This window comes from Musca vetustissima, unplaced genomic scaffold (assembly GCF_032173495.1).
Source record: "Musca vetustissima isolate MV318-11 ecotype Yass unplaced genomic scaffold, APGP_CSIRO_Mvet_v1 utg35446, whole genome shotgun sequence".
Taxonomy (NCBI): Eukaryota; Metazoa; Arthropoda; class Insecta; order Diptera; family Muscidae; genus Musca; species Musca vetustissima.
The window spans coordinates 140,935-156,716 of record NW_026880501.1 but is presented as its reverse complement, the minus strand read 5'-3'; the positions used below and the strand labels follow the sequence as shown (position 1 = coordinate 156,716).

At 36.4% G+C, this 15,782-nt stretch overlaps 1 protein-coding gene across 1 annotated transcript in view; it reads left to right on the top strand.

Annotated features, from left to right (window-relative positions):
- LOC133326177 (conserved oligomeric Golgi complex subunit 4) overlaps positions 1 to 15,782 on the top strand; it is a 95,411-nt gene that overhangs the window by 43,880 nt on the left and 35,749 nt on the right. Inside the window, exon 4 of the mRNA XM_061534854.1 lies at positions 269 to 872. Coding sequence (XP_061390838.1) covers positions 269 to 872 — 604 coding nt within the window. The remainder of the gene's footprint in view (positions 1 to 268; positions 873 to 15,782) is intronic.

Below are 15,782 nucleotides of genomic sequence, written 5' to 3'. Positions count from 1 at the left end.
AATAAATAGCCCGCACCTCCTCGAAAACTCTCCATTTTGAATATTTATTTTCATGCTTTGTATTCAGCAGTTGCAAAAGCTTTTTACGCAATAAATCTTACAGAACCGTATTTTTACATGATTTCTTTCCAATGAAATAAAAAAACTGTCCAAATTACCCACAATGCAGTTTGGAGTCTAAGTTGTATTTAGTAAAAAAAGAACATCAACGTTTATATAGATATTGTATAGTTGTTTAAATATTTTACTTTCAATTACTTTTTTGTAGGTATTTCATGGAGGAGAGTGTTTTGAAAGCTATCGCATTGGATGTCCATGATAGTGGACAACTGTCATCTTCGATGGTTGACGATGTATTTTTTATTCTACGAAAATCAATAAGACGGTCTTTAACAACAATGTCTGTCAATGGCACGTGTGCAGTTATTAATAATGCAGCAGCGTGTCTAGACAACGATTTTGTAAATGCGTTAAAAAGTCATTTACAACAAGGATATCCTTCGGGGTATATAGATTTGGCTCAAGCCTACAGCGCTATACAAAACACTTTACAACAAGGTAAAATACATTCCAGTGATAACGAAAAGGCTCGTCTACATTTTCTAGTATACTTGAACAATGCGGATATTTCAACCGAATATATTGATACTTTATGGAAAACAATGGACCTAGAAATTTCCGGAGCATATCCTTCAATGACAACAGTGGAAAAGCAATTGATAGAAAGCTGTCTTTCCGAATTGAAATCGGTTCGAGATACTTTAAAAGCGTGTGTTGACTTTGGAATGCAACAACTGAGGTCCAGTGCGATCAATCCGCGACTTCATCCGTGGGTTGACCAATATCTTAGCTATAAGCATCAACTGACGGAGGTGAGTAACTTTTATACTATATTAAGTGTGGGATCTTTTAAAAATCACCTTTCACATGGAAAGACATTTTTAATTTTTTAACTGTCAAATCATAATTGTTTAATGGTGCTTGTTTTTCTGCAGATTTGGGTAGCACCCATATAATGGTAGCCCCAATATTCGGTAATTAGGCGTTTCGCGTTTGACTATAATTCGGTATTTGGGGTTCTTATTGTAATGCACATTGTTGTAATACAAATTATTAATACTGAACCAAGTTTGAGTGTAGCCCACATCTCCGTACTAAAATGATTTCACTACCCAAAATTATCAATATTATCCCCGTTTGGAAATAGCCCAATAAAACGCTGCTTTATCAGCCTTCTTGGAGGGATTTTTACGGGCTCTCCTTCGGGCTGACTTCGACAGTCCCTTACCCTCCGTTTTCGTGGATGCTAGTGTCAGGGATGTCTCAGTGCTCAGTTTACCCTTGGGCGGTACTGAGGGCTTAGACGTCTCAGCCACTAACTTCCTAGATGTGCTAGGTTCTCCAGCAGTATTCTCATTTGGAGGGACTACCGTGGTGGTCTTCCTATTTGGTTTAGGAATCCTTTCAATCAAGAAGTCCCTCGCAATTTCGTTTGGATAGTTCCTGGAGAACTTCCGAATGAATTTGAGGTTACTCTTGATCAAAAGGAACTCCTTACCCGTTATGGAGTCACTGCCCCGCCATATGAACCGGTTGTAGTAGTTAACCAATCTCCTTGGCGTTGACTTGCCATTCATCCATTTTGTCGACGGGGAGTCTCATCAGTCGCAGTCTCCCCTTCGACGACCAACTGCCTGAGAAGTCTCGCGACCTTAGAAGTCTTAGCTCCATAGAATATGATTTTGGTGAGGTTTTTATGTCAACCATAGCATAGGCTCTTACCATGCTAAGGACTTGGCAACTAAGCCTGAGGCGCAAAGGTATCAACAAGGCTTCGTTCTAGTATAGTCGGGACCCTGTATGTAAACCCTAGAACACTGATGGGCACGAGGTCACACGACACCCCAGCATTAGGGGGTCACTTTTAAGAAGTAGTGACACAGACCTTTGAGATGGGTATTTAGGGGCGCCATTCTCGCCTCGTCAGTTCACCGATCATGGGCACTCGGTCATTTCCCCCGAGACTCTCCCCCTGAACCCGCTGATTGTCCGCGACTGTTTATTTAATATTCACCCAATATTTACCCAAAGAAAAGTATTGGGCTTCCCACTATCCGCAACCTGTGGACGGGTCCGTTAGCATTCAGCTCTGCTCCCCGAAGGCGGTAAAAAACCTTCCTATTTTAAATCAATTTAATTTAATATAGCCGTATACGTTACAAAAGCTACTTACAGCCTGTTTTTGTAAAATTCCAAACGAACGAATTCGAGTGACTTACGACCAAACCTTTATTTATGTTTATAAAGGTTTTCTGATTCAAAACAAAAATAAATGACATATTTTTCAAAACCAAGGAGTTTGGTCGTAAGTCACTCGAATTCGTTCGTTTGGAATTTTACAAAAAACAGGCTGTTAACCTAAACTACACTAGCACTTATATTAAACCTTAAAAATAGAATAACAAAATTTAAACAATTTTTAAGAAATAAAAAATTTAAACATAAAAAAATTAAGAATTTTTAAGTTAAAAAATATATGTATATATAATCACAAAATTTATAACACTTATAATACTCTGAAAACTATAAATTTATAATAAAAAAGGAAATGTATTTTAAGTTATAATAAAAATAACTTTAATGCATACTCAACTATGAGAAAAACAAAACGGATACAAAATATTAGACATTTAAATATCATGAGTTAGGGCAAACAATTAAACGTATTAAACAATTTAAGATGTGGTGGCAAACTATTAAAAATCCTCGCTACTCTTACAACAAATGACCTCTCCAAAATCGATGTCAGTCTGGGAATAACAATTTGACAATTCCTAGCAGATCTTCCAAAAGAAAATAAATTGACAACCGTTAGCGGAACCTGCAATTTAAAAAAATCTTATAAAAACATAAGAGACTTCGAATACGAACAAATGTTCTAAAACTACAACCTAGAAAATTCTCAACATAAAACGAAACATGCTGACACCAGTTCAAAGAATACGCGTATCGCATAACTCGATTGAACAATAAACGCAATTTACGCAAAACAAAACCACAACAACCACTAAAGATTTCTATACCATACAAAAATTTTGGCATTACCAGCGCGAGTTTTAATAACACGTGGGAGGACAATATCCAAGGTGTATAACTTTCTAAGTACAAAGTTAACTTTGGATGCAATTGAATTCACATGCGACTCAAAAGATAAACTTTTATCAATCATTATACCCAAATAATTCAACCTACTTACAACATCTATAATATTATTATGGATGGAAATAGAAATTGAATCATTGGGCATATTACCAAAATACATCGCTTTAGTTTTGGTTGAATTAACACATAAGCCATTAACAAACATCCAATCTACCAACACACTAACAGTAAAGTTTATAGTATTCTTCATAACATCTAACAACACTAAATCGCCCATAAACAAAAGCTGCACATCATCAGCAAGCGCAAAAGCTAAGCAATTACTACCAACAATACAACTAAACAGATCAATTATATACATTATGAATAACAAGGGACCAAGGACCGAACCTTGTGGTACCCCACTACTCACAGACAAAACACTAGACCTACAACCTCTACTACTAACATATTGCTTCCTACCACACAAATATGAATACATAAGCCTACAGGCATAAGACGTAAATTTAAATTTTTGGACAAGTTTCTCAAACAATGTTGCGTGATTAATTCTATCGAAGGTTTTTTTCAAGATCAAGTGACAGAAGAACACAGCAACCACCATCACTGTCCTTTTTCCGTATATTATCCGTCAGGTCAATAAGTAAAGACGTTGTACTTCTATTGCAACTAAAAATCCATATTGACTGTCGTGCAAAAATGAATGAAATGAAAAATGAATCCAAATATTCGACCATCTGACTCTTCATAACGTATTCCACCATCTTGGACAATATAGGCATGCTAGATATGGGTCTCATGTCACCATTACAATTTTTTGGGAATTGGAACAACCTTCGCCACTTTCCAATCCACAGGAAACACTCACGTAGTCAAAATAGTTTTAACGATTCGCACTACATATACACAAATATGAGGAAATAATAGCTTTAAAATTTTTAATTTAAATTCTTCACATCCAACAGCAGTAGACTTTATTCTTTGAAAAGCACTAACAACTTCGTCTCCATTTACAGGTCTGAAGCTAAAGCCTTCAAAAATTTCCTCAGGAACATTAGGCTCACGCATATTACTTTGAGACTGATTACGAACAAATTCTCTATTAAGACCTTCAACGTCATCACTATGAACATAATCGTCAGTATCATTCAACACACCATTCTTTCTCAACAAAGACCATATTTGCTTTGACGACTCAACACAAAAAATACTCTTATGAACCAACCTCTTTATTCTACGAACCACAATACATTCTGTTGTAGCATTGTTCCATGACAATCACATTCTAAATGAAAAATTAGTTTCAATATCAGACGTCGCCTGTAATGCGATTTAAATGGAGGCGAAATTTTTTTTATATTGCATAAAACAATATCATCCATGGGTACCGCCCAGGTCAAACTTAAGGGTTTTCTAAACTTGAGTTGGGAAAAATATATCCTATCATACATTTTAATATGAAAAGAAAACCAATCTGTTAGGGAAACTGGTAATGGAAGTTGGATAAAAATGTACTTAAATTAAAATTGATGTGATAATTATAAAAATTTGTCTTTGAATTCCTACAAAAAATCTGTTAAAACTACCATTTCAAGATTGTTTTTAATATTTTTGACGGCATGGAGCAACTTTTAACTCTTAAAACAATTCCACATTTTCAGTTATGTGGTAAATATTGAGAAATCAACACAAAAATGCAATGGCCAGGTTAGAAGCTTGGTCTTATATATGCTCCGCAGAGCTTTAAGATTTCTATAGTACGAGGTGCACTGAAATGTTTATGACCGTACGGTCATAAACTAATAATAATATGATTGTTGTTGTAGAAGTTTATATGAATGTCGTTTTCCTGGTTTAATTCAATCTGGTTCTGTGTCCAAGTTAAGAAATCCAGCTACTTCCACTGGCTGCAACCACAGATCTTCAGGAGTAAGACGAATAGATTTGGCTGGGAAATTTGAATAAGTGCAGTGTGGTATGAGGACCCACATGTCCAATACGAATTGAGACGACTGCACCATCCTGAACGTAATGGGGCCAAAACTACTCTGGTTTGTCTGGCCAGCTGACGTTCTGTAGCGGTGAACTCCGAGGACGGCATTAAATCAGCATCCGTACAGCGCTGCAGCTACTACATCAGTATGAATGCTATTCAGGCCTATTCGATAGGCAACTTGATCTAGAGGCTCCCTTTTATAACGTTGAACTTCTCTCTGTAGATCTTGCAGATCCTTCCTGACATGCCGGGCGAGTCTTATCCATTATACGATGGTTGGGATGATTGTCCCTGAAGCACCCGAGCTGGTACTGCAAAAGCATATTGCTATGCTGACGTGAGGGAAGGATCTTCGTCTCCTCATGAAGATGGTCCACTGGTGTCATGACGAGGCACCCTGTCGCAGTCCTCAGAGCGACCTAACGCTTTGTAAGAGGTCAACAAGATTTCTTTATCTTCGCCCCAAGCGTCCACGCATATAGTCAAACGTTTCAAATTCAGCCGTAGGGAAGTGCTCTCGATGTCCTCAAATAGCGTGGATTGATTGACAGTATTAAGGTTTTTGGTAGGTCAAGCGCTACCAACACTGTTCTATCGCACGGCCGGTTCTGGTTAAGTCCTCCAATCATATGTGTGGAGATGGCGTGCAACGCTGTTGTTGTACTGTGTTGCTTACGGAATCCATTTTGATGATTCGCAACTGGATAGCTTTCTCTAATTGGGGAGGAGTAATGCCTCAAAGATTCACCTTTGCTGGCATCCTTGCCCGGCTTCAGTAGCGGGACCACCCTGCCCATTGTCGAGACTCCGGGAACGACGTGGGTGGCTATCGACAAGTTGAGGACGTCGACTCCCGCCTCGTCCAGGTGCTTCAGCATATACATGGATATTCCGTCAGGGCCCAACGCTTTGGTTGATTTCGCGTTACGGATGACATATGCAATATCATATATCGTGAACTGTGGTGGTACCTCCTCTGCTGGAAAAAAATCTTATACTCTTCTCTTCGCCGGTTAAAATGACTCGCGCATATCTTCAGATCAGTCACAGTTTCGTTTCCTATCATCCTTCTTGCCAGGTTTCGAGTCCCTGGGATCTGCTGGGTTAGATCGACGGAGCTCATCACGCTCATTTGCTAGACCAACTGCTTCTGCTTCTGGGAAATTAGGTCTCATTCGTATTCGACCAGAAGGTATAAATTAAAGACGTGCACAGTTCCATCTTAACATACCTGTTTCTGTGCGATAACAGAAGTGAGTATGTACAGTTAAATACATTCGTGTTTCTGTTATAAGTTGATAATGTTATTCTCTCTAACTGAATGTTGGTGACTAGATAAAAAGAGAATGAGAGCAATATATCTGTTTGCCTCTGATTTATTCAAACAGATTAAACAGTTACTGGTGGGAATACCATAAGTACTTATGGTATTATGTCGAACATTTGTAAAAAAATGTATTGCAAAGCAAACAAAGACAGGCAAAAATATTTGTTATGTTTTGAATGCAATTTGCGTGCAAATAAAAAAATACATATGTATTAGTTTTATGTTGTGAAACAACACCTTTTATTAATTAATATAAATAGTTAGTTAGTTTGAAGAGGGGTGGTTGAGACCACCACATGTCCATTATGGGACATACACTTAAGCCATAGGAGGCCTGTTGTGCGCTCTAGGAAGGAAAGGTATTTAGATTGGCATTATTCTTAGATTTTTTGTTTGGTATCCCTATTCTTCTAGGAATTCTGTGTTTTTACAGAAGTCCTTTAGTATTTTCCATTCACACCCCCTTAGGTCATTAAGTTCAGGAATAATGTTGTTTTTCAAGAATTGGGTTCGGATGCATGCAAAAGCCGGGCAGTGGCATAGGAAATGTTCCAACTTTTCGTTGTCTTCCCCACACGCTCTGCACCTGCTGCTTCCCGAACACCCAATCTTGTGTAAATGTGACTGCTGGTTAAGATGTCCCGTGAGAATGCCTATCAGTCTGCTTAGTTCTTTCTTGTTTAGCGTAAGTATTTGCTTAGTCTTATCCTCATTTGGGTCTCCCCATAGGATTTTTGTGTTTTTTCCAATCCTCTCGTTATTTTTCGTTTTGTGTGATATTTATTGCTGTAGGATCGTGTTGTGATCTGGCAGGCGAAGTGAGATTTCAGTCCCCGGTTCTTCAATAAAAAGTCGCAGTCCCGTCTTTCCCGCTAGCCGGGAGCCATCCGTGTAACAACAGTTTCCCGGAGGCATATGTGCTAGTGTTCCACTGTTCCATGAGTCTCTGTCCGGTATCAGAATTTCACACAATGTTATTACTCTTGTTTCAGGTATTCGATCTGATTCAAAGTGGTTAATTGAGTGTCCGATCGTAGCCTGTAGTATATTTTCGTGCGGTGTGTAGTGTCCGTTGTCGTTCCACTCGTTCATGGCTTTAAGTCTGAAAGCTGCGATGGCCGCTTCGTATTTTATTTTGATGTCAACTGGGTGTATATACAATATAGTTTCCAGTGCCCTAGTTGGTGTTGTCCGCATTGCCCCGCATATGCCTAGACAACAATTTCTTTGGACTTTCTGTAGTGTTATTACATTACATTTTTGTCTATTGCTGTCCACCAGAGTACAGACGCGTAAGTTAGAATTGGCCAGTGTACCATCTTTGGGTTGAAACCCCATTTGGAGCCCATGGCTCTTCTACAGAAAGACCAGCATCTATGGGCCTTTTCGACCCGTTGATGTATGTGGTCTTTCCATCTAAGTTTTCTATCTAGGATGACACCCAGATATTTGACTTTATTTGATATTGCTATCACTTTGTTTTGAAAGATTGGTTCTTCATACTGTCCTATTTTTGTCTTTCTAGTAAAGAGACATCTTTCCGTTTTGTCCGGATTTACGTTTAGACCCCTCGGCTTCGCCCAATTAAAAGCGATGTTTAACGCCGTTTCAGCCTTCCTGTATAGTAAGTTACGTTTCTTTCCCCTTAGAAGAATTATAACGTCGTCTGCATAACAGACTGGTTCAAAACCATCTTCGGTTAAGTTCCTTAAGGGACTACTGATAGTGGTGACCCACAGGAGTGGTGACAGTATCCCTCCCTGCGGTGTCCCTTGTCCTACTTTGTCCCAGATAGTTGTGTCTTGTAGGCTACAGTTTATCCATCTGTTCCTTAGCATATGGTTGACCCAGTCTATAATTGCCTGGTCAACACTAAAGGCTTCTAAGGATTGGATAAGTGTTTCGGCGCTGACATTATTAAAGGCCCCTTCGATGTCAATGCAAACTGCTAAAGTGTACATTTTCTTGCAAAGTGTACTACCTCATGTAAAGCGGTTTCCACTGATCTCCCCTTTACGTACGCATGTTGTTTATATTTCAGAGTGTCATTGGGGATGCTGCTCTTTATCATGGTGTCGATTGTCCGTTCCATGGTTTTGAGTAGAAATGAAGTAAGGCTAATTGGCCTGTAGGCTTTTGGTGTTGCATAGTTTGCCTTGCCGGGCTTGGGTATGAAGACTACCCTGGCTTCCTGCCAGGCTTTGAGTGTGTACGCAAACCTTATACATGCATTAAAGAGTGCCGCTAAATATGGTGATATATAGTCGACCTCTTTTTGTAAAAGAGCAGAGAATACATTGTCTGGCCCTGCCGCTTTATATGGTGAGAAGCTCTTTATAGCATCTCGTACCATTGATTCATCGATCTTAGGTTCCACAGATCTTGCTTCCCTTGTTACCGTAGCGTCATCACTTATGGATGGGTTCGGTGGGAGAGAGCGTTCATCAGAAGACTTATTGTTTCTTCAGTTGTTTCCATCCTATTGCCCTCACTGTCTACCATCGTTTCGGCTTGAGTGTGGGTTTTTGACAGAAACTTTTTGTTTTGCAGACCAAAGACTTCAAGCATGTCCTCTGTCGAAGACCGTAGCTTTTTGTAGGTGGGAGATGTCTCTCTGCCATACAAGCTTTAATTTGATTGCCTCGTCCGTGGGGGCAACACTTGCCCCTAAATTCTTGAGGACCTCAATGCTCTTTGAGGACTCGAACTTCAGCATTAGGAAGTCCCCTTTGAATTCGCAGCTATTCAGATCTATGGGCTCTCCACCTTGCCGCAGGTGCTCCATGATCTTTTTGTTGACCGCATTTATCACCTCATCATGCGTCTCCTTTTTAAGTTTACCGGATGCACTACGTTCGTCGATTACTGCATAGCAGAGCTCGTCCCTGTAGCGCCTTCTGGCAACCTTTCGATATTAGAGCCAACTTCGCCACCCTCTGTCGATGGATTCTGTGGACAGCCTCCTTGACTAGGGGTCATGCTTAGCCTTCTCTTTCTATCGGTCGGCGTGAAGCTCTTTTTCTTTTTTGTAGGTTTGGCATTGGTCTGCTCCTTCGAGGAAGTGGAGGGAAGATAAGGCTTATCCTTCAGGGCATCCCGTTCCTGTTTGATTTTGTTTCTCCGGTTCATCCTGGCCAGTTTTCGCCTTTGTGTCCCAGATAGCTGCTTTTGGTTTTGAGCTTCGCTATGTCTTTGCTCACTTCTTCCACCATCGTATCGGCCTCTTCTCTCTTCCGGCATTCTAGGACGGTTCTATCGATCTTACTTTCTTGGTCAGACCCGGAGTTAGAATTCGAGTCCCCACCTGCCTCTGAAGGTTGGGTCAGGCTTTCGCCTCCCTGGTGATGACCGAAGTCTAACTTGTTTGTGCCTGCTGGCTGAGTGCTTGTAGCGATACCTTCGACTACAGATGTCAAGGCACCCACATCTGTAGGAGATTTTTGCTCACGATCGCTGGATGACGACGGGGCGTGACTCGTGGCAGATCAACGACACTCGCCGGTACTGAGTTATTTAGGCTCTGCACCGTAACTTTTATTTTATCTTCCTTATTTTCCATCTTTGTTTTTTGTTTTAAGGGAACACCCCCGTAGTCAGTTTTGGTCCGCGGGGCAAAAAGCCCTAAAGTGGGGTGATCAGACTATTCCTTTACCTCCAGGGTTTAGCTGATGGTAATGAGATAGTCTGATCATCCAACTTCCCCCTATCCGCCACCTGGGGACGCGCCCCGTAGGAGACTGACAAACTCCCTCGGGATTCATATAAATAACATTTAGTCAATAACTAACAATTCAGTTCTTTGAAAATAAACAATAAGTTAAAAAAAATAACGCTTATAATAAAATAATTATAAATTCAAACATGTATGTTATTATTCTTTAGAATTAATATTAACAAATAAAATTTCATTAAACGAGTTTTTATTAGCTCCTAGTTTTGATCTTTTATCCGTTATTAATGTTCACGCAATAGAGAATATTCTCTCTGGCGGTGCACTAGATGCCGGTATTGCAAATATCCGGCAGCACAGTTTATATAATAATGGGAACTCCTTCTTTCTATCGTTCCATCATTTCAAAGCATTAAAATCATTTTCAAGACCCACTACAGTGTTTTTATATTTAGTTATTTCATTTTCAATAATGGATTGGTTAGAAGTAGCACGTTGTATGGGTTGCACATACTTTTCAAATAGAGAATATATTTTCGATGAGTTTGGTTCAATATCTGCAACATCATTTACTACTTCATTTGCGAAAGGAAGCAACAAAGATTTGCACTTGCTAATTATTTCATCTTGCTCTTCATTACTAAACTGTGTAAGCTTATTTGCCGGTGGAAATAAAAATATGATAAATAAAATATGATAAATTGTTATGTTTTTGTCTACTAAGGAAGTTAAAGTGTCATAAATATCTTTTTTAAACTAAGTAATAAAAGTAGGTTCTTCATTACTAGTGCCACTGACTATTGCTTTTAAATTATTAACGTGAAGGTGAACTAAATGTAGGGTAACATAGGAACTACCCTCAAGAGCTTGCGAGGCTTTCATGAATGGCTGTAAAATTGATATTATTTGGTCCAGATTATATTCTTTTATAATACAATATTTCTCAGAAAGATTTTTCTCGTAAAGAATTTTTTGAATATTAGCAAAATATGTGCGTGAAGATAAATTCGTTTTTAACTAGCAAAGACACAAACCAGTATGTGTGGTTGTGTTCAGTATAACAGTTTTGTAATACGGTATAACAGAGTTCACGGAAAATAAATTCTGATTTATTACGAAATTATATATATTTAAATTATATTCAGAATATATTTTCATTTTGTGAATATGAGTTAAAAAAATTTGTAAAAAACAAATAATATTGTCTGAAATAAAGAAAAAAGAACAATATATGTTTTAACCCACTGTGCGGGAACTATAAAAGATACGCCTGATCTGAAGGTACCGTATGAAAGCTTGTCTCCTCTAATTTTTGAAAATATTTTTTTCAGAAGTTTCTGAAACAGAAATTTTGAGAAAAAAAAATTTTGAAAAAAATATATAATTTTAAGGGGCATTATATTCAGAGAACCACTGTGCGGGAACTATAAAAGATACGCCTGATCCGAAGGTACCTTATGAAAGCTGGTCTCCTCTACTTTTAGAAAATATTTTATTTAGAATTTTCTGAAACAGAAATTTTGAATTTTTTTAAACGTATCGTTAAGGGCTACAAAACGAATTTAACTAGCAAAGACACACACCAGTATGTGGCTTGTGCTCAGTATGTACTGTATGCAGTATAACAAATTCAGAGGAGAAAATGAATTCGTTTTTTTTTTTTTTTTGAAATAATATATTTATTTTATATTCATAATATATTTTCATTTTGCTTTTAGAAAATATTTTATTTATAAATTTCTGAAACAGAAAATTTTAGAAAAAATTAAATATATATAAATATATATATATATATAATTTTAAAGGACATTATATTCAGAGAACCACTGTGCGGGAACTATAAAAGATACGCCTGATCCAATCGGCACAAAATTTAGCACTACGTACTGAAGTTACTATAACATAACATGTGGCAAGTTTAGTTGAGCTAAATTTTGTGCCGATTGGACCTACCTTGGTGAAGTATTTATATCCAACATCTAGGTTATACTAACCTCAGTATGTTGTGAAATTTGTGTCATTTTTGTGTAAAATCGGACGAAAATAAACATGTAGAAACTATATCGAAATCTGAACCGATTTCAATGAGACTTGCCAAAGATTAACCTATATTAATATATATAATATATACATATATTGTTCATTGTACAAAATTGTGTGACAATGGGACAAATTTTGAGTATTTATTGCACAATTTACATTAAATCGGAGGAAAATATATATGGGAGCTATATCTAAATCTGAACTGATTTTCAGGAAACTTAGCAAACATCATTCTAGACCAAATTCAGTACATTGTACCAAATTTCTTTCAAATCGAAAGATATATAGGGACTTTGGTACACCATTTATATTAAATCGGACGAAAATGTATATGGGAGCTATATTTTCCAAATATCAATAGGGTTCGTCCTTGGGCCAAATACGTGACCTATGCCAAATTTCATCCAATTCGGATCATAAATGCGAGCTGTACTTTGTTTACAATTTAACATGGACGGAAGGACGGACATGCATAAATCGTCTTAAAAAGTGATTCTTTGCATATTCTCAAAAGGAACCATATGTATATCTCACTTCCTTTTGCTTGTTATAAACATATGCACAAAGACATATTACCCTGTACCACGGTGTGGTGAAGGGTATTCATTAAAAAAGTTATTCAATAAAAAAGTTTTAAAGACTGCAAAACATTGTGATATAACATTGTCGTTAATCAAAACATAATCACAAGGCTTAGATTTGTTTAAAAAATATTTTTTCGAAAAGCCACAAGCCATAGGTTTTTAAAAATGTCCACATGGCGTGAATTTGTTAAAAAATATATCGTGTATTTGAAAAATATTTTTCGAATAACGACAATGTTATATTACAAGGTTTTGCAGTTTTTAAAACATTTTTATTGAATAAACCACAAACGTGTATTTGTACAAAAAAGCGTTTTCAAATAAAAACAACGCGTGTATTTAAAAAAAAATAAACTACCAAATATTTCATTATTTTAGAAATTTTCTGAATAACCACAAAACATGGATGTTTGTAATCGATGTAATCGCAGAACAAATATTTTTTGGAATACACAAAAAGCGTGTATTTCTAAAAAATTCGAAAGACAACAATACGTGTATTTATAAAAAAAGGTAGTTTTTGAAAATATGTATATTTTCTTTAATTATGGAAATTAAATATATATAAATTAATGTTATTTAATTCATTTAAAATTAAAAAAATTATAGATGAAATTTTCCTCCGACGGGAATTGAACCCACGTCCGTACGACTAAATTCACACTTTGCACTGCATCTACCTGCTTACCCACTGAGCTACTCCACGTTCTTCGTTTGTAGAAATACCATATTTGTTTTGTTTCCGTTCCGATGAGATCATTAAGCTTTTCGTTGTTATGCAACAACAACAAAAAATAGCAAACGTTACATTTTTGTTCTTGGTAATAAACAACCCTTAAAGTGGACTCTCAATCAGCGCATATTTTGTGTGTTGAATCCACACACGCACACGCACTAGTATAAAGAGCTATAAATAGATTATTGGAAAATATGTGACATCTAAGAATGCAATATGGGAAACATGTACTTCTAGGGAAAAACAGCGCTCATTTATGTTTCAATAGTATATGTCTTCAATAGATATTAAATAAAAGTGTGTATTAAATGTACATAAAAACATTTCAATAGTCATAAATAATAATGACATAATAAAACAAGTTCAAATGCTTTCTGTGTAATTTACAACTGGTTCATATGCTTATATGTCCACCTGTCTGGAGTTTCATTTTTCATAAAATAAATTATAAACATATTTTTTTTTTTTTTCAATTTAAATTAAATATTATCGGAGTTTTTTAGTTCTTAAAACATATTTTAAAATTAATTATTATTTGTTATTTATTCACTTCAAAAATATGAACTTTGAATACAATTGGTACCATTTTCAATTAAATTTGCAACGATTTTTTTATTAAAATAAAAAGTAACGTATCTTTACAATCCGGATTTTTGAGTCAAATAGGTCAATCAATCCGGATTATAGGATACGCAATGGGTTGTGAAATGCAGTCCGGATTACCGAATAATCCGGATTGTCGAGGTCCGGATTATCAAGTTTATACTGTACTTCTGTGTGTCTTTGCTAGTTAAATTCGTTTTGTAGCCCTTAACGATACGTAAAAAAATCAAAATTTCTGTTTCAGAAAATTCTGAAAAAAATATTTTCTTCAGATCAGGCGTATCTTTTATAGTTCCCCCACAGTGGTTCTCTGAACATGTGGTCCCTTAAAATTATTTTTTTTTTCAAAATTTCTGTTTCAGAAAATTCTAAATAAAATATTTTCTAAAAGTAGAGGAGACAAGCTTTCATAAGGTACCTTCGAATCAGGCGTATCTTTTATAGTTCCCGCACAGTGGTTTTCGTAACATAATGTAGAGGAGTGGTTCTCTGAACATGTGATCCCTAAAAATTATATATTTTTTTGAAAAAATTTTCTCAAAATTTCTTTTTCAGAAAATTCTAAATACAATATTTTCTAAAAGTAGAGGAGACCAGCTTTCATACGGTACCTTCGGATCAGGCGTATCCTTTATAGTTCCCGAACAGTGGTTTTCTGAACACAATGTCCCTTAAAATTATATTTTTTTTTCAAATTTTTTTTCTCAAAATTTCTGTTTCAGAAAATTCTGAAAAAAATATTTTCTAAAAGTTGAGGAGACCAGCTTTCATAAGGTACCTTCGGATCAGGCGTATCTTTTATAGTTCCCGCACAGTGGTTCTCTGAATATAATGCCCCTTAATATTATATATTTTTTCAAAAATTTTTTTCTCAAAATTTCTGCTTCAGAAAATTCTGAAAAAAAATATTTTCTAAAAGTAAAGGAGACAAGCTTTCATACGGTACCTTCAGATCAGGCGTATCTTTTATAGATCCCGCACAGTGGTTCTCTGAACATGTGGTCCCAAAAATGTTATATATTTTTTTTAAATTTTCTCAAAATTTCTGTTTCAGAAAATTCTAAATACAATATTTTCTGAAAGTAGAGGAGACGAGCTTCCATGCGGTACCTTCGGATCAGGCGTATCTTTTGTAGTTCCTGCACAGTGGTTTTCTGAACACAATGTCCCTTAAAATTATATATTTTTTAAAATTTTTTTTCTCAAAATTTCTGTTTCAGAAAATTCTGAAAAAAATATTTTCTAAAAGTAGAGGAGACCAGATTTCATAAGGTACCTTCGGATCAGGCGTATCTTTTATAGTTCCCGCACAGTGGTTCTCTGAATATAATGCCCCTTACTATTATATATTTTTTCAAAAATTTTTTTCTCAAAATTTCTGTTTCAGAAAATTCTGAAAAAAATATTTTCTAAAAGTAGGGGAGACAAGCTTTCATACGGTACCTTCGGATCAGGCGTATCTTTTGTAGTTCCTGCACAGTGGCTTTCTGAACACAATGTCCCTTAAAATTATATATTTTTTAAAATTTTTTTTTCTCAAAATTTCTGTTTCAGAAAATTCTGAAAAAAATATTTTCTAAAAGTAGAGGAGACCAGATTTCATAAGGTACCTTCGGATCAGGCGTATCTTTTATAGTTCCCGCACAGTGGTTCTCTGAATA